A 24520-nucleotide genomic window follows, 5' to 3' on the forward strand; every position below is an offset into this window, starting at 1 on the left:
TATGTTCAAAATAAAATCTTAACATTGTGCTAATAACTAAATATTTTATTCTCATATTAGTAAAACTATTTTCTGTAGAGTTGTAAAAAATTTATTTTAAAGCTTGAGTCTTGCAGTGCTTGTTCAAGCAAAATTATAATACACTTGTTTGTTAGAATTGTGTTCAAGCACAAACAACTGCATGTTAATTGTAAGATTTTTTTCTTCTTCTTCTTCTTTTTATCCTTTTTATTAATTTGCCTCTAGTTCATAAATATACATAGCTTCTCCTGGTAGCCATTTGGAAAACAGAAGTGATATTGGTAGATAAAAGAAATATTTGTTTATGTGGGTTCAATATAAATAATGAAAACTTTTTTTTCAGAGAATTTATATGTGCAGACAAGGGCAGAAAAAAATTCTTCATAATTATGTATCTCATTTACCTAAAGTGTGTGAGTGTATGTGCAAATTAAACTTGCATGCACATGCTAAATTAGGTATTTGTGAGTGCAGTTACTTAATTTGTATGTACAAATTAAGTTAGCCCAATTAATCACTATGATAGTCCAATTTTACACAATTGTGAATCCACCGATGACAGCTGAGTTGTTTTGCCACAAATGCTGAAGTAATGTCACAGGGAGATGGGTCCAACTTGTGCACAAGTGCAGCACGTGCTCTTGCAAAAAACCGCTGAAAAATGCATTTTATAATGTGTCAGTTATCATCACTTCTGAGATATGCCATTTATGAAAACCAGTTATAGCTATACAATATTTGATCAGTTGCTGTGAAGACCCTGACATCACAACCATGCGTCTCACATCTGGCCCTTTTGTTTGTGCTAATTGCGATGACGATCATGGCTTCAACCTGTCTTAAATCTCAGATGTATGAAGTGGGCAGATTAAGGACATTTGTTCATAATTAGGATTCCTAAATGGGTATCTGGGAAATGCTTCTTGGAATATTTATGGTCTTGCTCCAGCAGGGCTTCTCATTGTGCAGACACTCTCTGTGTGATCTGCTGCATTTCTTGTGCCAGTGGAGTCCACTCCTTTCAGACCCAGCCTAACCTGTGTATTCTCCATGCAAAAGCAAAGGTGGAAGCCATTGAAATTAGAGAGCAGCTCTATAAAAGCTGAAGTTTGTCACACAGAATATTTTTTCTCCATTGGGACATGCTCTTTGTCAGCCCTAAGGTGCGCCAGTAGCCCTGACAAATGTCCTGACACATCCTTGCCTTCCTTTGGCACTAGGGCTGGAGCTCCTCTTGCCCCAGTGCCCAGGTAGCCCAACACATGCTCAGGGCTTTAAGGCAGCTATTACCCATGTAAGCATTTACAAGTACATTTAGGCTGATTCCTGCCATAGGATTTTTACCCCCACCTATTTTGTTTAACATATGTCACCAAAATCTAGAACTTCTTTACTTGTAATATCTCTGATAACAAGAAGCACCTGCTAATGCTCCCAATGCTTATTGGTACAGATCCCTTGGCCAACAGGAACTGGTGTGACTGGGGACACTTGACTTCTACCACAGATGACACAGCTTGGTTCTGATGTGTCTTTTTTTTTCTGGTATAATTTTCTGACATTCCTGGAGCCAGGAGAAGTGCATGGGGAGTTTTAGCCTGGAGTCAGATGAAGCCTGGTGTGTTGGTATTTGAGCCTCTTCATGTGCAAGCTGGGCTCAGCTTTCCTACCTGTGCTTCGTGCTTGCTGATGAACACAGAAGACAGTGCTCTCCATGTCTCTGTCTGGCTTGTTCCTGCCCTTGGTGAGCAGGCAGAGCTGTAAACCCATCTCTGTGAGGGACTGGACTCTCATCACCCCAAAATGTGCAGGATGGCCCCTTTGCTGGGCGCCTGTGCCCTGCTGTGGTAGGGAAAGGGCACTGCGGGCAGCAAACCATGCCCACTGTGCCTTCCTGGGCTGGAGATAAACTGAGCAGCTTGCTCCCTTGGAGAGAAATGAGAGAGAGGAAAAAGGCAGGCAGGATTGCAGAATATGTGTGACCTGTATAATGTGTGTGAATTTTTTCTTTTTTTTTTTTAACAGAACTGTTTATGACCTGGTTTTGTTAATTTTAGTTATCCTGGCTGAAAAATGTGGTGCTATATTATGTGATTTTGATTCTTCAAGAGGACCAGCGAGGGAAGGGGACAGGAATGGAAAGTTTCAGTTAAAGCAGGAAGAAGAAATATTTCTTCCAAAAAATACGATTTTTAGTATGTCAACATTTAAATGTGAATTGTTCTGATCAAATATTTACTGCTATCGGGAGCTGTGTAGAACATTAATCTTAATTTGTTTTTCTTTTTCTCCAAAGCAACGACTCCAACATAGCTAGGAGATCTGTGTCTTTAAAAATAAATAATGTAGCAGAACGGCATATTCTTTGGTATAGAAATGCTAGCCTGTGGCATCTTCTGCAACTACAAAGCAGTCTCGAGCGAACTTTCTTCCCTTTTTATTAATAATTCCCTAAATCAATGAAGAATCTTGAAAAGTTCCTCTTCCCTTTGCTCCTGCATTCCTTGTAGCTGCGGCTCTTGCTCATGCTGGCTCATTCCCCACCACGTATCACTCATTTGGATAAATCTGCATGTGGAATTTTGGGAGCACAGGCTGCAACCCTCTAACTCCATGTGCAAATAAAAAGCCCATTTTCTCTTTTAGTTTTTTGGTCATCCCAGGGTTTTGGTTTTTTTTTTCCTGAAGGTGGCAGTGAAAGAAAAAAAATAACTCCCTTTGAAGATTTAAGAATTTTATTACAAAACAGACGGACAAGTACTGTATTTTACCCATTTCCCCTTGTGCCCATGAGCGCTGACAATGAAAACTACAGCTCCTATAAAGTGCTGATCAAATTGCAAAAGGTGGCCTTTCCCAGCAGCCTGGCACACTCTAGCATTATCCCAGCTTATAAATAAACGGATGGGCTGAGCCACTTTGGCTTTTTTTTTTTTTTTTTTTTTTCCCTCTTAGTCCTTAGCAAGATAATTGAGGATCATAATGGTGGGAAAGGACTGCAGTCATCATTCGCTGCCTGTCAGGTATCAGTACTCATCTTCGTGTCATCCGTCACCATTGAACCACTCTGTCATCTTTCCCCAGCCTTCAGCGCCGCTCCTTCTCATCGTGTTCATTATCTCCGGCTCCGACCCAGCCCCCTCCCCCAGCCCCTGTAAATGCATCTTTGTGCGACTCTCAGTCTTCTGATTATGAATCGATGATCATGTGGTGTAAGAGAGATAGATGGCTTTTAGTTCCATCTTGTCTTCTCTAATTGTAAAATATTAGTTACATTAGACTGTGTCTTTTGATTAATGGAACTTATTTGGAGTGGCCTCTCCCAGCCCTCCCCCTTCCAAAGTCCTCCACTGACTTTTGAGAATTGAGTGATTTCACTTAAAGCAGACAAATAGGCCCTTCAGCAAGGAGATAGCTGAGCTCTAATATTGTGGGCAAAGCAAGCTCACGGAGCCAGAGTTGTGTGTGTGTGTGTGTGTGTGTGTGTGTGTGTGTTTTTAAAGAAAGGCTTCAACTCTGCCTAGACAAATACAGACCATTTATTAACGTGCGTACAGCCATGCTATTTTGCAAATCCAGCAATTCTTATAAAGCTGCAAAACAGGACATAAGGCTGAATGCCTTCTGAATTAAATTAATCTTAGATAGGAATTAAGAGCATCCTCGCTTTCACTTTGGATGAAACAGGTCAGTCCAGAACTTTGATGTATTAATGCTAGCATAAAGTGTTATCTTAATACTCTCTTTTATACTTACAGGACATATCATCAGCCAAATGTCTCTTCCTTGTACATCTGACACTGCGAGACATTCGTCCTTTAATACAAAATTTATCTTATTTGGCACTATTTACCTAAACACGGTCTGTTGATAAAGTCCTTGCTGTACAAATGGAAAGGCAGTTGACTAAATCCCTTATTATAAATAATCACTGTCTATCTTTCAGTGTACATTCAAGGACATGTTCACTTTCAAGCTATCAGTTCAATTAGAAAAGGTCTATTCACTGTCGATGTCTATATCTCATGGAAATAGGAAAGCACAGTTAATAAACAAATCAAACTATTTTAAAAAATAGCACAGTGGATTATGAATTCTAGAGCCCATGCTGATGGTGACACTGTCAGGACACATGCTATACAAAAATATATACAAACAGTGTTATCTAAATATTTTATGCTACTTTCAGGATTTAAATCTGACCTTTGTGCCTTCCCTCTCCAAATCATTATATGAGAAGAAAATACCTATACTGTACCATATATTGAAATTTAAAAAGTAAGTTTGCACACGTATAAAATGCTGGTTAAGCCTTTTTCAATTTGCTTCTTTCTGTTAAGAATAGGAAAACTGGTTTGAGGTTGTGAACAATTGTGTGTACAGTAAGGGCTTGGGATTGACACCTGCTCCAGAACTGAGGAGCAGGAGCAGGGGCTGCTCTTGCTCTTCCTGATTTTACTGTAATGACTGGGGCAGATTCTATATCTGAAAGGCTTTCACCATGGTAGCCATGTGATTATAGAAAAATCTCTGCTCTTTCTGTGAGAAAGGAACTCTCTAGCCTTTCAGGTTACAGAAAATGCATGAAAGTAGGAATCCAGAAAGCTGGGAAAAGTCCAGAAACCCACAACCCCCTTCCGCCAAGATTTTTAAAATATAGAAATATTTTTTATATATTGCACTATATTAATCACATCCTATGGAATTTAAAGGAGCTTATCCAGTGGCCTGGATCTTGATACCCTGAGGATGAGATGGAAAGGCTCTGTATGCAAGATCAGCACTGCTCTCCTCCATCCATGTGCTTGTCTGAGATCAGAATTTGGCTCCTGATGGGTATTTCCACACAGTATTTACCACCCTAGAAGCAGTGATTATATTTAATGGCAGAATTTCAGTTGACTTCTCAATATGTATTGAGTTGACCTTTAAGTTAAACCACAGATTAATTTTTTCTAGTTGTCTCTTTAAGTACATTTATAGACCTCTCTGTTCTGATTAGCATAATGGTAGACAGAGGAAAGTTACCTGCCCCAGATTATTTGTTGAAATCAGAGAAATTGCATCCTTTTCTCCAGCAGGCAAAATATTTTGGCCCCCTCTAACCACTGTATGCATTAGTTTTGTTGCAAAATGGTTTTGGTTTATACACAGAGAAGCCCAAGTGGGTATCAGTTTGCTTGAAAGCCCAGAGCCTGCCATTGATTTCACATAAGTAAATCTTCTCCCTGGAAGTCGGTGGAAGTCAATGAAGTTTCCCTGGGATTGAGTGGTTCTCCTGCAGGCAGCAGGAGCAAGGCTTTGGTGTGCTGGGTGCTGCTGGCAGGGACATTTGCCTCTTTGCTACCTGACGTGCTGAAAAAGTTCTTCAGAGATATGCAGGGAACTCCTTGTTTCTAAATCATTGAAAAAATACCCAGACACCTTAAATGGACAGTGTCTCACTGCCCATAGAAATTTGGACTTCTCCAATTTTGTTTAAAATAAAATCTTCAGTAGCATCTGTTCTTCTGCATACTGACTGCCACAGGAGCTGTTGGAAGGAGATTTTGATTTTGTTTCCTTTGACATCTAAGGGTTTTGCTGCACATTCATTTTGTGCCCTTTCCTGGGTGGCACCTCGTGGCTTTAGGGACATGGGTGACAGCAGCCTCAGCTCTGGGTGTCGATTGTTGGTCTGTGTGTAACCCATAGAGCAACCAGCTGGCTGTGTGTGTCCCCAGTGATGGTAAAATTCCCATCCTCCCAATTAGCATCCAGTTGCGAGCCCCACTCTGCCTGCAGGAGAGCTCAGGATGGCTGCAGGTCCTGCACAGGTGCTGGGCTGCTGGACCCTCACCTGCACCCTCACCACATAGAAATAAATGCAAAAATAAATGCAACAAGGAGCAGAGATTCACAATGAGATAATGGAATGTGCCAGCTTTTACCCCCAGGCAAATTTTCATGTCTCTTTTAGAATCTTTGTAAGTAAGGGCCAAGCTCCAACGCCCCAGCTCAGGGACAGCTTGGGCTCCTGCATTGTGTGAGCTCCTGTGAATTCCTGCACAAGTCTGTGGGATGACTTACAGGCTTTGTAGTATGCATAACCTTCAGCAATTTGCTGAATCAGGGCCCAAATACTGAAATATTCTTCAATAGTTCTGGCTCCACTATGAAATTCTAGAAGGCACATTTCCCTCTCAGTGTCTCTCCGTAAGACCCATCAATGATAATGGAGTTACATTAGGCACATCTAAAGTTAATTATACAGTTACCTCCCTCTTGGCCTGTTTGTCAAAAAGAATATGATAAAAAAAAATCCTCTGTCTTCTGATATCTATTTTTATTTGAATTTTGATCTGCCATCTAGGCAAAAGAGTAAAGCCCACACTGAGAAGACCTTTGGTAGGTGGGTCTGGATGTTTGTTAGCTGAGAGCCAGCATGGGAAATGTTGTGTTAAGAAAATTTGCAGAAAAAATTCTACGGAAACCAAAGCAAAAGAATTATTTCGGGCAGGCTCTTCCTTTTAAAAATTAAGTGGGTGGCTTTAAGGGATGCTGATTTATTTTGGAGTGTGGGTTTAGAGGCATGCTTCGATTGGAAAAAACAAATTCTAATGTTCACTAAAAACTCAGGAATTTATAATGCAGAGAAGAGGTTGAATGAAACAGTAGATCCAGAAATTTTGCAATTTACTGCATAATAAAAAAGAAGTATTTTTAGTGTTTGTTTGGCTGATTTTTTTAAACATGACTTCACATTTAAATATGGTGAGCCAAAATCCTCTATCCCAAACACAGGTCTCTGAATGTCTTTATTTTGGTATGTGAGCATATTGCTGGAGGATGCCAGGTTTGCCTAGGGATCCAGTAGCTTTGACATACTCTAGTTTACAGTACCTGGAGTGTGCTCAGTTGCTAATGTGTTTTGCATGCAAGATCACTGTGCTTCAGCATGACAGCCAGGAAAAATGTCACTTTCTTTTTAATTGCAGCAGGACTTAATTTGGAAGAGGAAAAAAAAAAAAATCAAAAATTAGAATTGCTTTCTTTGTTAGAGAATTGTTCTACAAGAGTCCAGTCAGAAAGCTTCTGGTACTTAATAAAGTCAAATTCCTGCCTGAGCATTCCCGTGAGCTCCCATGGAAGCCAGCAGGAGTTGCACATGGGTACCAAGGGCAGCATTTTGCCCTTAGGACTGAATTTCCCAACTGACTATTCTTTTAGACTGTCTTTTGATTAACAATCTGTTTGCAGCAGGCTAGGGCCAGGGAGGCAGTGTATACCCCACTGTTCAAATCTGTGGCAAAATATTCTACAGAGAGCTACTTAATAAATATCAACTTGCTCCAATAGTCTTTGAGAAATACCTCAACAGATAGCAATCAATCGAGGGCTGAGTTGGGAAAAAAAAAATACAAAAGGACATCAAAGAGGTTCTCATTCCCAGTCTATTGCTCTATTTAAGGGTCCTATAATTTGGTGAGGTTGTGTGCTAAATAATTTGTAAGCCTTCAGAACATCCAGGTTATTGTTTGTGGACAGATGGTGCATCACATTTTATTGCTTATTCCTTCTGTGGTTTCTCATATGCAGGACTGATGTGCACTCTGAAGTCTTTGTTTCCTTGCTAAAATCTCTAATCTAAAACAGGCAATCAAGCACACAGACAGTGCTTCAGAAAGCATAATCATACTTTTAAAGGGGGAAAAAAACATTTCAGCTGCAGTTAGGAAGCAGATGTGTTCCCTGAAAATGTAAAAGGTTATCAGAAGTATTAAAATAGGGAAATAGACACGGAATTCGGGAGCGCCGGGGAGAGCATGTATTTTCTCCCAGTACTGCAGGGTAGGTGTGCCTTTTCCTAGGCTACCTGCTTTGTAGCTGGCTCTCTGTGGAGCTGGTGTAGCAAAAGCCTTCGGAGACCGGCTTTTGCTTCCACCTTTCCCCTGAGATTGGCAGTCTTTGTCTTTTACAGGCAAGGAGCAGCCGTGTTGTGATCCTGGAACCGCTGCTGCCCCGAAGAGTTAAATCATGTTGATATACAGGAAGGAAATGGAATAGACTAACTCTACTCTTTTCTTCCTACGGATTTTTCTTTTTATTCTGAAGATAGAATTACTGTTTGTAAGCATCTGAAAGTCATTAGTGGCTCTGCAGTCTGTCAGGTGCCGACGCAAAAAACTGCTGAAACTGAACGGGTTCCTGTGCGGAGTGCTGGGAATTTGTCATGTGCTGATGAGCAGTTATAATAATATATGAGCAAATCACAAGCATTCTGCAAATTAATCAAATTTTTTTTCCCCTTCTCCCTTGTCTCTGGGAGAGTGGCTTTGCCGGCAGACGTAGGTGAAGCAGTTTTACTCACAGATGGTAGCTCTGGCATCAGATGGAATTTATATAACAGTAATTCTGATTTCCTGCCAAAGTAGCACTGAAAACACCAGGGAGATTGTACAAGACAAGTCATGTGGTTTTGCTGAGGTTGTTGTGGGAAGTTTAAGGGGGGAAATCTCAAATTTTCCTCTTTGCATTTATTGTTTTAGCCTGAAGGGCCAGAAATCGTACACCATTCTGCCATCGGCGAAATCCAACACATCTTTTTTTATGAATTGCGCTGAAAGAGTGCTTCCCAGCTGTTGGAACTGCTGGCGGGGAGGGAGCCACATGACTCCTCATCCTTTCCCTTTCCATACAAGGATTAAAGAGGGGAGGGTTCAAAAGGTTGCTGCACTACATGTTGGAGTGAGGCAGGGTCTCCCTTCCCAGGAAGCGATGCCATGTTCACTTAGGTTATACTCCCTCTGGCATAACAAAACACAGGGGGCTGCTCAGGGCTTCAGGAAACACACTGCCAGTGGGTCTCCCTCCTCATTAAAATGGGAGGGTTTTGAATGAGGTTAGCCGGGTAGATTAAGGCTATTACTTGTGTCTCTGATGACATTTCCAGTTTGATCACTGGAAAACAGAGACGTGGGCTTTTTTACCCGTTAAGGTAAGTGCTTGGTACACTTGTTATTTGGCTTTTGCACAGATGAAACATGCACTGATCTGATGGCAGATCCTATCCTGACTCAGAGCAGCACGGATCTGTTCAAGCCATGGGCTGGCAGCAAGGATGAGAGAGCAGAATACGGCCCGGTGGCTTCTGAATTGGATCACGTTTTTAAAAACAAAAGCAGTCTTCCCTGGAAAAATATGACGGTGTTTTTATAATAGCCACATATTGAGTAATGCATGGAGCATCGCAGGACTGCTGTGACACTAAAAGAAAAAAATAGAGGCAAGCAGAATGGGAGAACTTTCAGGGGCTGTTTTTAATAAAGAGGTGAATTCTTTCTGCAGTAGGAAAAATGATAAAAAGATGGCGTATCAGCTACATTATGCAACAAAGTAATGCTGCTGTGTTTTTATAATGTAAGGCACTGCCCATTTGTTTTGGTTTACGTGACTGCAGTGAAATAAGTGGATTAGACTGAAACTTTAGCATGCTTCATTGCAGCTGGTTGCAGACATCTGTCATTCCTCAGCCATACATTCTGGATCATGCCAAGAAGAAAAAGCAAAGTCTGACACCTTTCATTTTAGAGAGCCTTTTATAGAAAAGAAAAGGAGAAAGGGAGAAAGCATTTCCTTTGTGACTTGATAAAAAAGACACTTTTTTTCTGTGACAACACCAACAGCACTTTTCCAGAGGGAGAGGTCCTGCAAAGTTAATGCTCAATTTACTCTTTGCAGCCGTTTAATTTTTACTGTTTGATCTCCTGGTTTGTTGAATGGGATATAATAAAAGTATGTTGGTTTATTTTTTAATGGAAACATTAGCTATATGTACACCTTCATCAGAAATGTGCCTGGTGAAAGGTGGGTTGCTGTGAGTTCCCACTCAGGCATGGTAATTCTGTGCTGTGATGGCACATAATGCAGAAGCATTGCCAATAATGAGTGGTTCTGAGAACTCCACTCACCAAATCCCATAAACAGATAATAGTGATGTTTTAGCAGAATGATTAGTGGGGTTGGGAGCTACTCCTGGATAATTTGAAATATTAGCTATTAGTGAGCTAGATATTTATTTACTTAATGTGTTTTGTTCTTCTTCAGTCTCTCTACTAACACAATGCTGGAGTTAGAGAATCGTGAGGTACATGACAAGTGATAATGTGACAAAATACCTTCTACATTACCCCAGTTTTGTGAAAAAGCAACAACGAAAATGAGAGGAGAACATGGTTAGTCTAAGTGACATCATACATGCAGAAAACAGATATTCTAGCTTAGGGTCTCACTTCAGCAAATGTTATAGCACGTGGATAATTCCATCCCTTCCCACCCAGGTGATTTATGGACTGTGGGACTGGTGGGGAGGCTGGGTATCATTACAGGGCTGTGCACAGAGGGGGCAGGTCTTTGTATGGCTAGCTTGTGTGACTGTCCAGTTTGACACCAGCTGAGGATGTGACACATCCAAATGTTGGCAGGAAATATTTAGAAAGCTGAGTATGGGATTTTTAAAATTCCATTCTGCCAAATAAAATAAATTCAAGACAGTTGCCCAGAGTGAAAGAGAAAATTCTATTGCTTTTATGAATTGCTAGGCAGAATAAAGGATATTTGGTAGCAAAATCACTAACAAAGTCTTTCCTATTAGCTTCTGAATTGAATGTTCTCTTTACTAAAATCCCAATGCCACCAGTATAGCATTTATTCTGGGAAATCATAGGTACATTAAATTCAAATACAGCTTCATTCAAGAAGTGGTAAATGCTCCCTGAAATAATAAATATTTACTGAGACAATTAAAAAATATGACAGAACATTAGCGAGAAAACTTGTGAATGACCTAGTAGGAAAACTGAGATATTTTGCTCAAGGGGGTTAGAATGGGAATATAATGTTATTGAAGTGATTAAAACAAGTAAAGGAGTGAATAGACATAGCAATTAATTGAAATATGTAAGTAAAGGCAAAGGTGGGACTCTGAGCATGTAATTTTGATGATCAGGAGAACTTGGGGTTAGTTAATATTAAAGAAAATTCTGCCACTTACCTTCAAAGTGTGTTTCCTTAGTTGCAGTTTCCCCAAAGCATGAGAGAAAGGGAAGGCTGTGAGGACTGTACCCTGCTCACTCCCTGGGCTTGGGTGCCTCTCCCCTCTCCTATGGAGGGACACATCAGGGTTTGGGAGAACAGTGATTGGCACCAGACGGGAGGAAATGGCTGGAAATGAAAGCTTGGCCAAAAAGACAAGCTGCTGTGAGTTTAGGATTATGAAAAGGATTATGATTTCTATAACCATTGCCATTATGACTTTAGCCAGAGTTTGCCTGCTTTTTACAACAGGTATCTAGTGCCCTTGATAAGAACTCTGTCCTCTACTTATGTGTATAAACCAAAGTAAATAAATATGTAAAATTAAATGTAATTAAATTTCCCAAAGCATGGGACAATGATAGTCTGGCATTTCAAGCTCAATCAATGACAGCATTCCCACTAACCTCGTTTGGAGCCCGCTGAGGCTCCGGGCTCGTAACTCATGTTTGTCATGTCAGAACCTGAACTGATGCCATTGTGCACAGGGCACCATGTGTGCACCCAGCAGCCGTGGTCTGAGACACACAGATCCTGAGAAAGCACAGTGTTCTGCCTTTGTCTCGGGATTTTAGCTTTACAGGTTCCCATAAAGTTTAATATTTGTTTAGAAAGACCTTTTCAGCTATTCTGCTGAGGCTGTTCCTTTCTTCCAAGAAGAGATCCATTTCCCTTCTAAATCAAAAGTTCCTGTGTGAATAACTTCTTCTGAAAAAGAAACAAATTCCTTGCTGAGTGGCTGGAGCTGAGTAATTCTGTTGTTTTACCAACTCTGCAAGAAATGGGAAATGTTTGTTTTCCCAAAACTTACAAGTCTCTGTTACACTATCAGTGATTTCACTGGCCATTTCCTAATTCCCTTGTATTTAGTGCACTACAGATGGCTAACAATTTCCTCACTCTACCTCCAAATAATTACAATTTTCATGTTCCACATAATTAAGGCAAAAAATGTTAAATTAGTGATATTTTCCATAGTTTTGTGAGTGAATCATTCAGTAAGATAAAACCATATTGATGAAGGACTAAGTAGAATTTATCAGGAGTGCCCAGGTGACTGTTAACCTCTGTGTCAGGCTGTGTTACATAGCAGGGCTGATTTGTTGGTGGTTTTTACTTGTTTTGCTTTTAAAGGAAACTTCAGTGTGTGATAATTAGTGACTGTAGCCTTTTGAGACAGAAATTGAATAATTACTATAAGAACAGTTTTTATTTTAGGGAGAATGTGTGAAATTAACATAATATTTTAATAATATGTGTTAGAGGCAAAGTGTAGCACCAACTTTTGCTTTTCTGTGTCATCATTAAACATTTTAGTGCACTCATCAGCAAGCTGAAATACTTATTTGGAAACACCAAGCACTGCGTAAGGCACTAACTTAAGAACAGACTCCACCTTTGATTACATTTCAGAAAAGCCATGTAGGTATCTGAGGGTTTAATTCAATCCAACGATTGAGGTTTTTTTGTTCAAGTAAAAATCCTTGATAAAATCAGTTACAGGTTAGGTCTTTTTATTTTCCAGCTCTTCTGCAGCCAGTGATAGTTTCAGTGAATTGCCACCCTGCTGTTGCAGGTGCCCATACACTGAGTGTCCATCTCTGCAGGACACCGGGACTGCAGTGTCACATGGTGGCTTTGGGATGGGTGCTGACCTTGGCATGCTTTTCTTTTTTCCAGACATCCTTAATGCATTTATGTAGGATCAGGCTGGTGGCTGTGTTTTTTCATGTGCTGAGTCTTCGCCCCAAGTTATCCTCCCCGAATTAAGATCTTTCCAGTAACTCACAGCAAAAGAAAGGCTCTTCCAGGTGGCAGCACCTGAACTGCTCCAAAGTGCTCAGTATTAGTGAGGAGGGATTTAAGTAACGAGATTGGTGCCATGAGCAATTCATCTGATGACCTCTAAGGACTCAGCAGGACTGAGCCTGGTAATGAAGGAATTCAGCTGAATGGAGGGTGATCGGGGGTTGCCTTTGCATTAGGAGTCCCAGTGGAAACATGTAACCCAAAGCCCTAGCCTTGGTAGCTGGAAATGTTCCCTGGCCTTCCTAAAATCCAGATATCTCTGCATTTTAAAAAAATGTTGCTCCAGAGAAAATCACCAAAAATGCCTCAGATAAGGCTTTTTGGTTTTATGACTTTCCTTGGTCAGCATGAAATAGAGTTTTTAAAATTTAATTTTGGTTTTTCTTGTAATCCAAGTAACATATAAACTTCACAGAATATTGAAATTTTCCCAGAAGATCATCTTGGTTGGTCTTGGACCTGTGCGTAAATAAACATATACTTTTCAATTGTTTTATAAAAACTTTTATTACAGATACCAACCTGATTGGGTGTATTTTAATCTGTCTGATATTTGGGGAGTTTCATAAAATGCATATTTTGAGACCAATAAAGTGGAATGGCTCAATCAGAGCCATTATTGTCTATTGGACAAATATATTTATTCAGCATTTTCCCATCCATACTGTTATGCTCCAGATCCGAATGGCTGCTTTAGAGCCATTCTGCTCTCCTGGGTAATGCATGCAGTACTTGGGATGTTTGCTGTGGATAGGAAATGTATTTATGAAAATTTATACGTTAAAAAAAGGAAATTGCACTAGCCAAGATTTAAATGAAAATAGTTTTCCCTTTGCAAATGCCTGTTATTATGCTCTAATATACTTTCAAATGGCAGTTTTCACCAAGATGCCTGGGACCTGGAGGCTGTGGTCTGAGAGAGACAAGAGCTCAGCCCAGCAGTCACTGCCAGAGAACTGGAGATGCTCAAAAAGCCTCTCTTCAAATACAGAAAGCACCTGGCCATTGTTGCCTGCTGTTACTTCTGAGGCAGCACGCACTTCACGTGCTTAGAGATGATTGTACCTCAAGTACAACCTTGGGTGGGGAAAAAGGACTCAAAGCAGCTCTGGGGAGCACCTGGGGAGGTGCGGGCTTACTGAAGGTGTGAGTGCAGGCTTTGCTGGGCAGCAGATGTGTGATTACATGGACCATTCCACCAGCAACGTTGTGGGACCAAGCATCCCGGTGCAGCAGGCACTGCCCATCCATCCTGAGCCACTGCAGCCCGTCCTGCTCCAGTGCCTGGGGCTGCCAGAGCTGCCCTGCCTATGTGGCATTGCTGCACTGGCCCAGCAAGTTGAGTCCAGATCTTCAGTGTCCAACATCCCAACTAAAGAGATTCGTTTCCGAGAAATTCAAGCCTTTGAGGCTTTTTCAAATATCTCTTTGCGAGGGAATAATTTGTTTTAAAGAGGTAATTGCTGTTATTTTTGATTTTCACCAAAAGGATTTTCTTAAACCAGGCAAAGAAATCTGAAATGAGTTTGCCGTATTGCATCTCAGTAAGTGCTATAGCCATTGGCCATCTAAGGAAAAACATTCTGTCAGATAATCATGGCCATTTTTGCATTTTAAGGGAACAAATGTCATATCTAAGAAACACATTTTATTCAGAGCTTAATTATAATTTATAGTACATTGCACAGCATTTGTTTTCTGTTCATCATGTTATTGCTCTTCTGTCTTTCCCCTAAATTTATGCATTAAATCGTGTGTGTGTGTGTCTGTATGCCTGTATCTGTGTATATATGTACACATATGCAATATAATACAAAGTGGTGTAGTGGGGACAACAGACGGCTTGTGTGTGATGTATTATTGGCATTTTTCTTTCAAATTACCATTTTCTTGCTGCTTTGGGAGAAAGCCATGATTTTGCTGTGATTAGTACACTTTTAACAATCTGGAATAAATTCCTGATCTTATTCATGTGACTAGCTCAATGCCCATTTTTACATTTTAGTGCAAACCCCTACATATGTGCCTGCAATACCACAAAAATAAGATGTTTCTTTGTGGAAATTTTATAGAATTTGGATGCCGATCAAATATTTTTAGAAGTGGAGAATTAATGCGGCTTGACCATGTAAATGATTTCTTTAATGAAAAAGACTTTAGTATTCATCACTCTTTCTCTCTCTCGTTTGTGTATTCCTTTGTGCTAATCTTAAATAATGGATCCATATCAAAGTTAATAAATTAGTAACTATTAGTAGTGTTTGGATTACATTTAGTAACCCAGTGCCACTTCATTGACATTGACTTTTTATGTGTTCCAATAATACATTTTGAGTTTTAAAGATTAGACAAAGCAAAATACGGTTTGGCATGTACTTTAATCTTTAACAACTCTTGGGCAATGGCTTTGTTTAAATCCAAGGCCCTTACTTGAGGTAAACTTTCATTTAAGTGGCCCTAAACCCCAGACTGAGATCCATGTCTTTCTCAAAACCTGCAGTTTCTGACTGTTCAGCTGATGCACCATGTTGGGCTGCATCAGTCATGCCATGTTATGAAACCTAACGCGATGTGACTGATGCAGCTTGACATGAAGTGTCACAAAGCAACATATCACATCACAAACTTGAAAGAGAAGAAAACAAACTTAGCTTTTTTTTTTTCCCCTCAAAGCCTAAATTAATGAAGCAGCATATATTTTTAAAAAGGTGGACTAGTTTCAAACACTGAGGGATTTTTCTTAATAAGGGCCTGCAGAAAACTTCTTCATCCTGGCCAGAAGGTACTCTTATCCACACTCCTTGTGCTCCCTAAAATTCAGTCAAAACTAGAGAAGATGATGAGCCTGGGTCACCTCAGCGCTGCCGCCCCTCCTGGGTCTGATCCTGGGAGGTTTAGATCACTTTTAGAGGAGAGGCTTCAGCAGGTGCTGGAAGTGATCACCCCTCCTGGGAAAGGGTGATCCATACGTGCTAAAAGTGTTCTTTGACTCCAGCCATCATTGTTATGATTTTAGCTAATTTTGATTATTAATTTCTGCTCTTCCACTTCCTTAGACTGTCAGTTTCCATCCAGAGGATTGCAAAGTCTTTCCACATGCTCAACTACAGCCTTCATAGAACACAGCTCCACAACAGGATTATTTCAGCTGCAAACAATACATTGTCCTCTAACCTGATTTTTGATCAGAGAAAGATGCATACCATAGTTTGCCCCCCAAGTCTACCCACTGTCATTCTAATTCTTTTTCTACAATTGCAATGCATATCACATCATCTCCTGAACTATCAGGAAGACTCCTTTCTTCTTTTCTTCTTCTTTTATTTATATATAATTTTTTTTTCTAGAGGGCTTTCATATAATTTTATTGGGAGATATATAGTGGGTAAAATGCATATGAACTATAGCTTGCTAAGAAAGGACCTACCAACCACTGCTAGATAAAGCATTATAAATTTATTGCCAACTTATCTGGGAAGGGTTATTTTAAGAGCCTGCTGCCCACAAGTTTTGGAGCTAAAATTAATGAATGGGGATACCTAAAAGAAATGGGAATTTTCCTTCACCCCTTAGTAACAAGCAAATTGCAGATATTGTTATCTTTGCAAGCAAGAATAATCTCTACTTTTTGTACTACTTCTGCTGTAAACAATGTACCGCTTGCTTTCCTATGACCCTCACTCTGTATACATATTTATATATTATTCATATCGGATTAAAAATGAATGTGCTCTTTACCACAGTTGTACTGCATAGTGACAATACAAATTAACTTATTGTGTACTTACTTTTCACAAGGCAGTGATGTGAAATTTTGATGGCCTGAAAAAGTAAGTCGTGGGAGAAGCAATGCAGAACTGAATCCTTGTAGGTGCACTTTATATTGTCTGATTTATTAAAGTGCCTTGAATTAATAAATGACATTCTCTGCATGGAAATTTGAACACGGGTTTGAACTTGGTTCAGTGGTGGGCAAAAAGAGTTTGCTTTTAGTCTGGTGCATGTGAGGTGGCTAGCTCCAGCCACACTTTCTGCATTCCTTGCTTAGAATTTGTTCCTTGCAGGAAGGAATTAGGATGGCTGTTCATTAAGAGCTGCTTGTGGGTAAAGCATTAAGAGCTGGTTGGTGAGATCATAGCTTCACGGAGTGGCTTGGGTAGGAAGGGACACTAAAAATCATCTCATTCCAACCCTCCTGCTGTGGGCAGGGACATCTTCCACTAACCCAGGTTACTCCAAGCCTTGTCTAACTTGGCCTGGAACACTTGGAGGGATGGTGCAGCCACAGCTTCTCTGAGCAACCTGTGCTAGGGCCTCACCACCCTCACAGGGAAGAATTTTTTTCTAATATCCAACCTAAACTCACTGTCTGTCATTTTGAAGCTATTCCCCTGTGTCCTGTCACTCTAGGCCCTTGCAAATAGTCCCTGTCCCTCTTTCTTGTCAGCCCTTTAAGGTACTGAAAGGTGAAAATTAGGTGACTTCTGAGCCTCCTCTTCTCCAGGCTGAACCATCCCAATTCTCTCATGCTTTCATTACAGGAAAGGTTCTCCATCCCTCAGATCCTCTTGGTGCCTCCTCAGGACTCTTCCAACAGCTCCATGTCCCTCCTGTGCTGGAGGCATAAAATACATAAGCATGCACATTGGAGGCTTTCGGGGTAGTCACGCTTCTGGCAGTCTTCAGCCTTTGAAAACAAAGGGTGAAGGGGAGCTTTCCATCCTCGAGGAAGGAAACAAGGCTGCATTCCTGGGGCAAGGACACCGAGTGTCCTTCCCCTGGGTAGCAAGCAGCATGGTTTGGGGGACTCAGCCTTCAGGTGGTGGTGTTGTTATTACAGTAAAAATGGCAAGTTGTTTGAGCAGCCCAGGGCCCTAATTCTGGTTCAAGTGAATTCACTGTGCTACAGAGATTCTCATGCTCCTGTGCCAGCAGCTGCCCATGCTCCCATCTCTGCTGAGAGGACCATGGCAGCATTTCCACTCCAGTACAGGAAGCATCAGTCCAGTTCACAACAGGTCTCTATTTGTTCAGCTGGTAAACTGCCAGCTAAAAGCAAGGGGAGAGGGTCCAGACCCTTCCCCACTGCAGGAAGCACAATTCTCCTCCTCTGCTGCCCCAGCATCTCTTTTATGCGTGCTAAGTAGTACCACAGCAGCAAGGGAAAATGTGCTCTTCAAATGTGGAGATAGGGTATTGTTTTTCACTTATCCTGGCTTTATGTAGATGGTCTGGCACATTTATTTATTCATTTATTTGAGCAAATTAAAGCAAGCTAAGCGCATTTGACCTCAGATGGTCCTGGTTTAAGTTAATTTGAGAGACAAAGCTCATAAAGTTCCAGTAAAACACATCAACAACTTCCCAGCATAGGTTGAAATGTGATTGTTGAAACATAACCTCCAAAACCAGATACAGCATGGAGATTTGAAGTCACAATAATCTGAAAAATATAGGAAAGCATATCGATAATACTGAGAAGTGATATCTTTCATTCATGCCTTTCTTACGTGGTCGATTGCTGTTTTATACAGAAGAAGCGCATCTATCAGATTTTGTGCATTAACATTCCTTTTCTAATCTGGCTTGGACATTTTATTTTAAAGCTGATGATAACCTTGGGCCCTGGTCCAGCAAACACTTACATGCTTGCGTATCTTTACTCACAGGAGTAATCTCACTGGAGTAAATGTTTGCAGGTTTGAGGCCTTGGCTATCTCAATCCATTATTTCTTTCCATTAAAAAGTAATCTGTGTGATTGAAATAAAACATACAATTCTTTACCCAGAAACCCACCCAAAGACAAAGCGTGTTTATTAGACTAAGGGTCTGCACATTGTCATCCTTGAATTGCACTTCAATAAAAAAGATAATTAACAAATGTAAAAGAAGACAGTTTCGTACATGCTGTATTTACAAGAGCTTGGTTTGGATCGTGGGCTGAAGGATTTACAGCTGGGGCTGAGGAGGGAGATGGATTAGCTGCACTGCTCTGGAAATCCTAAGCAGAGAATTTTTTAAATGCAGTTTATTGAGGAAGGGCGATGGCTCCTCCCAGCAGAAGAGGGGCTCTGCGGTGCCCCGTTTGTCCAGGCTGTGCAATGTCCGTGGGCTAAAGCAAAAACTAACCAGGCTGTTGTCTGTCACGCAGGTCACCGGCCTTTCCAGTGCAGATACTGCCCCTACAGTGCCTCTCAGAAGGGAAACCTGAAGACCCACGTGCTCTGTGTCCATCGCATGCCTTTTGACAACAGCCAGTACCCCGACCGCAGGTTCAAGCGCTCCAGAGTCGACTCCGAAGCTGCTGGGAATTTGGAGGAGCCGGCGGCTGCCAAGGCAGGCAGCTCGGCAGAGCTGGCCGAGGAGGGCACCAAGGCCCAGGAGTGATGCCCAGCGGGTCCACCCTGCTCTGCTGTAGCCTTTTATTCTGGCTTTGGACACGTGGTTGGTGAGGGCTGGCTTAATGAACCCCTTCAGAGGAAAGGGATGGCATGCCAGTTCCCAGAAGGGTCCAGAATGCTGAAAACATTCAGATACATGTATATGTACATGTACCCACACATCTACATATATATATGTATGTATTTAGAGACACAGAGATATCCAGTCATACCCACATTGAATATATATCTACATACACATACACACACAAAACACACACATTCCATACGTGTGTGTGTGTGTGTAAATATATATATTACACATGCAAAATAAATTTCCAGCCCTTGGAAATGGCTGCTAAACAGTTACCTGGCAACTAGTACTTCCAAACAATGTAGGTGGGATAATAAAGTGATTTAAAAATGTTAGGAGGTCGTTAGGTATTTAAAAAAGCAGGGCAATTTCAAACTTAAAAGTGGTCTTTGTCCAAAAATAATGCTCTTAACAGAAAAATGATACCCTCTAAACGATTTAGTGTTGCCTTGAAGATTGAGGGGCTGTGTTTTCATTGTTGAAAACACCTTTATAATATGACACCAGCTGCTGTCATTTGCCTAGCATAGTAATGAGATGTCTTGGTAGACTGCCATGGTGCCAGTCTGACTGGAGCTGTCATTGCAGAGAAAATCAATTCAAGTGGTGTTGCAAGTGCAGTGTAGGAGAAACCTTAGACGGCCCATAAGCTGGGGTCAGTACTGACCTATTTTGAAAAGTATTGTGATATTACATTTTCTTTTTTTTTTAAAATTTTTTTTTAATATACAGCCAAATGAATCAATGGTTAGAAAAAAAAATCTGCAGCCCAGTGTGTGGTTGCAGATTTGAAATGTAATTCCATTTTTTGTAATCATCTTGCAGTATTGAGGGAAATGCTTTTATTCTTTTTTTTTTTTTCCTTGTTGAAGAAGTTGCTATAAATGTAGAAGTACAATATATAGAAATATTGTTTAGTGAAACTAGTCAGCCTTATCTATAGAAGGTACTGGTGAGAAACAGAATTTTATTACATAGGAGGTTGGTAATCTTTTTCTTCTGTTCTTTACTTGTCTTATTGGGTTTTTTCCAAATTTCCTTTCAATTCCTTTTTTTTTTTTTTTTCCTTACACTTGAATGAAGGATTCCCTGGTCATGGTTAATTTTCATGTATTAGTTTTTGTAAGTGTTACAGACACAGTGCAGAAGTTTCTTCTGGAGCAAGCCCTTATAAAGTAGCTTGACCTAAAATATGAATCCAAGCTTTCTGCTCTTTGTCTCTAATGAAAAAAAAAATTGTTTTAGATGATATTTCTTTGGTTTTGTAAAACAAATGTGTTCTATATTTTTGCAGACTTTAGCTTTTTTACTGATTGGATGCTCCAAATTTAGTAAGGTCTTTGCCGCATAGGAAGCTTTTGAGAGAATATAATAAACCACATAAAAAAAGTAAGAAAAATAACTAAAGGTTTATTCTGAAATTCTCTGAATGGCATAAAATTTTATCCTTCTAATGTACTTCCTTTGATAGAAGAAAAATTGGTGCTGTTTATCGTGATGGTAGAGAAGTATTAACTTCTTCTAAAGCAAAATCATCCAGACTTAAAAAAAAAAAAAAGAAAAAAAGTAAAAAAAAAGTCAATATTTCTTTGCAGGCTGGGAGCACAGAGTAAAACCCCAGGGCCTTAAAACTTCAGCTCTGCCTAAAGCAGTTTACAAAAAATACTAAACTGCAATCAATGTAAATAAAATTCTTAGCGCTACCCTGAGACTGGAAAAAAAAATCTCAGGCTAATAAGGAATACGGTTTGCATATGCTGTCGGAAAGGATGTCATCCAACTGAAGTTTCAGTTTAAATGAGGTCACTGTGTAACTTGGACCCATCTGGCACAGAGCAAGCTGCTTTTCTTGTTTTTCTAGTATAGTTCTCACTGCCTTACTTAAATCGAGTTGATAAACTTAATGCAACTGTTTCTATGATCCTAGATAAAGGATTGAAATGTTATTGAACCTTTCTGACTGTAGTAAGCTTTAGGATTTTAACTGCACTACTGTGTTTGGTGACTGTGTCAGTCGCTTGCTTTGTGTGTTTGCGCCGCCTTCGGTATCTTAGCAAAAAAAAAAAAAAGAAAAAAAAAGAAAAAAAAAGAGAGAGAAAAAAAACAAAACCACCCCCCACATTCCATTTCTTGCACTTTTTTGAGCTCTTTCAGTATTCTTTTGTGTCTTCTGAGCATTTTCAGATACGACAGGCAATAATTCTGTTTGTGACACTGGAAACATCTCCCGCTCCTTGTGATGTGTGTGTTGATTCCATTTGGTCGGGTGCTACTGTCCCTATCCTCCCCTCTGACATAGCCCTTTTTTCCAGAACATTTGTAACTTGTAATACAAACAAGTGACAGCAGCAGTGATGCATTGTCAGTTTCTGAATATCATCATGCTTCTCATATCTAAACATGTCAAGTTTTTTCTCTGTAACTTCTGTAGTCTGTGATACTGGTCATAATACTGTCTACATTCCTACACAAAGAAAAATTTCTATCTTGGAGGAAATCTGAGATCAATAGAGTAGAGGATTTTGTTGCTATGCTTGTAACAATTAGAAAACTTTGTATTTAAAGTTTATTCTTGGTCATTATTTATTATTATAATACATCAGTTGACAGAACTTTATTCTGGTATAGAAGTATTAAAAGTTGTTTTTTCAGCAATGACTGTTTTCTTTCTGCTGTTAGAATAAAAATGTCTTTGAAGCAGTACAGTTTTATCCAGTGTTTTACGCAATAAAACCTCTACCTCTGAAAAAAAAGTTTTCCTACTTGCTTATGTTTATTAGGAACAGTTAAAACATTATTTTCTTCAGCTTTGTCAGATTTAAAAAGAAAAAAAAAATAATGCCAGTAAATTCACAGTTGTTAGGCAGTTACTGGAGTGTATTATGCTGGGTGTGTGTGTGCTCAGTCCACTTATTAATCTGAACAAATCTATATACAGTATATACAGATATATATTATATATATTGTGCTTAATTAAAAGACTGTGGAAATCTGTTTTAGCATGTAGTAATAATTGTTTTATATACTACTACTTATGTACTATAGAAAAAGTCTTGGGGTCTATCAAGCTTTGATTTGAAAGTGTTTGAAGTGTGTATCATACACTATGATGTATAAAGTCATGTTTTCACATTAAAAAAGATTGTTTGTATAGATCATATATTTGGCTTTAGAAAATTGTGAGGTTTATTGTTATGGTGCATGTTAAGAAAGCTGCTCACACTTCAAAGAATATACAAGAGCAAGAGTGCTCCATTCTCCTGGGTGAATCTTTATTCTTCCCCTTTAAGGTTTTATCTGCACATTTGAAAGCAAATAAATTAAAGGGTTTTTCACTTAGAAAAGTAAGGATGATTAACATCAAAAAAAAAGATGCACCAAATCTGAGAAACTACAGCAAGTATGGGGAGGAGAGAGTAATGTGGCCTTGCTCCAAGAAAAACTGAGAAAGCAAACATGTTTCAAAACCAGAAATTTTAATATTAAATTAAGCCAGTCATACCCACAATAATATAGTTATATCCTAGCTTGCATTCTCCAGAAGGAAAAGGTACAAAAATTGTCAGAAGGGTTAGGAATGAAAGCATAGAATCATAGAAATTCAGTTTTTCTGTAGCTGAAACTCACAGTGAGGAGGTGCTGTTACTGGTGAACTTGTGGAAAGTCTCTGCAGCCAGGGGAGTCACGGAGATGGTGCCAAATTCCCTGGTCCCTGGGCAAATGCCACAGATCTCTTCATCCACAGAGAATAAAATCTTCACTGCAATGCATCAAATTTTAATCAAAATCCAAGAAGTTAATGAAGTTTTTTTGTGTGTCACACCCTCTCTTGGGGGGAACAACCTTTCCTAGGCACAAAATGGCAGCAAGTAAAAATGTGTCTTGAGGAGAATGAGCTTCAGGCTCAGAGCTGAGCTCTGCCTCACAAAAGGATCATTGTCCTTTCAGGTAATTGCTGTGCCATGGATCCAGGGAAAAAGAACTGTCTGGGGACAGAGGATCTGGAGGTGTATCCCAAAAAATTTCCTGCCTTCTGGTTTCAGTAGGCAGTAAAGGAAATGTGAAAAACTGATTAAGGAGCAATGACCATCTCATTGCACCCTCATGGACATGCTTACAGTCTCCTTTATGGTCCTAGATTTCTGCTGGGAGCAGTGTCTTACACTGTCCATACAATCCTCTAAGAAATCTAAAAATGACCAGCTGTGGCCATGTACCACACATGGGGTTGCATCACCTGCGAAGGCAGGTGAGAAGAAGGTCTGAAAGAGGAAGGGGCTGTCTCACTGAGCTCTCTGGGGTTTTGTTACCCACAGCTGATGGGCAGCCTTCCTCACACAGATCCTGGGTGTCCTGAGTCTTCCCACCTAACATCAGAAGACTGCTCCCAGCTTTAAGATAACATTTCTTGTTGAAACTTTTATAAGGACTTTAAGCCCTCTGTCTATTGTAATTTGGGAATTGAATATTTCCCCTCTCTGTTTAACATCTGTATTGTAACAGTATATTATAGAAACCTCACCTTGTGTATTGTAAGCATGCTCCCAGTGAAATTATTCGTAACTATTGTGATTTCCATTTCTGGCTATCACTGCTTGGCGTGATCCACCACAGTATGTTTCCATTGGGATGCCCGGGGAGGAGGAGGAGGGAGAATAAAGCTGTGGTGTAATGTCATATTAGAAATGTCACCCAGCTGAGTGTTCCTAGGGGCTGTGAGAAGTTCCATGGCTCCTCACCTGTTGGTGTTTTTCAGGGTATTGTTTGGGGGCTTTTTGTTGTGGTATTTATTTTTTTAACCAAAGGTTCGCAGTGAATAGGGAAATTACAGGAAAAAGAAAATTTAAATGATCCCAGAGTGAACTGTTTTGCTGTTAATACAGAAATACAGAGCAAGACACATTTAATGGGCTCTATTTTTTATTATACTATGCTGAATAATTAAGTTTGAGGCTAAGTGTCACGTAGATTTATCTTTTAATTAAAAAAGCATGGTTCACGCGTATTTGAGTGGTAGTCCAAATAAATGCAATATAGAAATTTATGTTTGTTTATCTAGGTGTTAATTACCTAGAGATTGTTCTGGATTACTTCTTTTTATAAAGTGTCATAGGCTCATGTCACAAGTAATAAAGCTTAACA

At 40.0% G+C, this 24520-nt stretch overlaps 1 protein-coding gene across 1 annotated transcript in view; it reads left to right on the forward strand.

Annotated features, from left to right (window-relative positions):
• ZNF536 (zinc finger protein 536) overlaps nt 1-19893 on the forward strand; it is a 189452-nt gene extending 169559 nt beyond the window's left edge. Inside the window, exon 5 of the mRNA XM_041459010.1 lies at nt 19056-19893. Coding sequence (XP_041314944.1) covers nt 19056-19291 — 236 coding nt within the window. The 3' untranslated portion in view covers nt 19292-19893. The remainder of the gene's footprint in view (nt 1-19055) is intronic.
• Nucleotides 19894-24520: the final 4627 nt, after the last annotated feature.

The sequence above is a fragment of the Pyrgilauda ruficollis genome, unplaced genomic scaffold (genome assembly GCF_017590135.1).
Source record: "Pyrgilauda ruficollis isolate IOZ18807 unplaced genomic scaffold, ASM1759013v1 scaffold13, whole genome shotgun sequence".
Taxonomy (NCBI): Eukaryota; Metazoa; Chordata; class Aves; order Passeriformes; family Passeridae; genus Pyrgilauda; species Pyrgilauda ruficollis.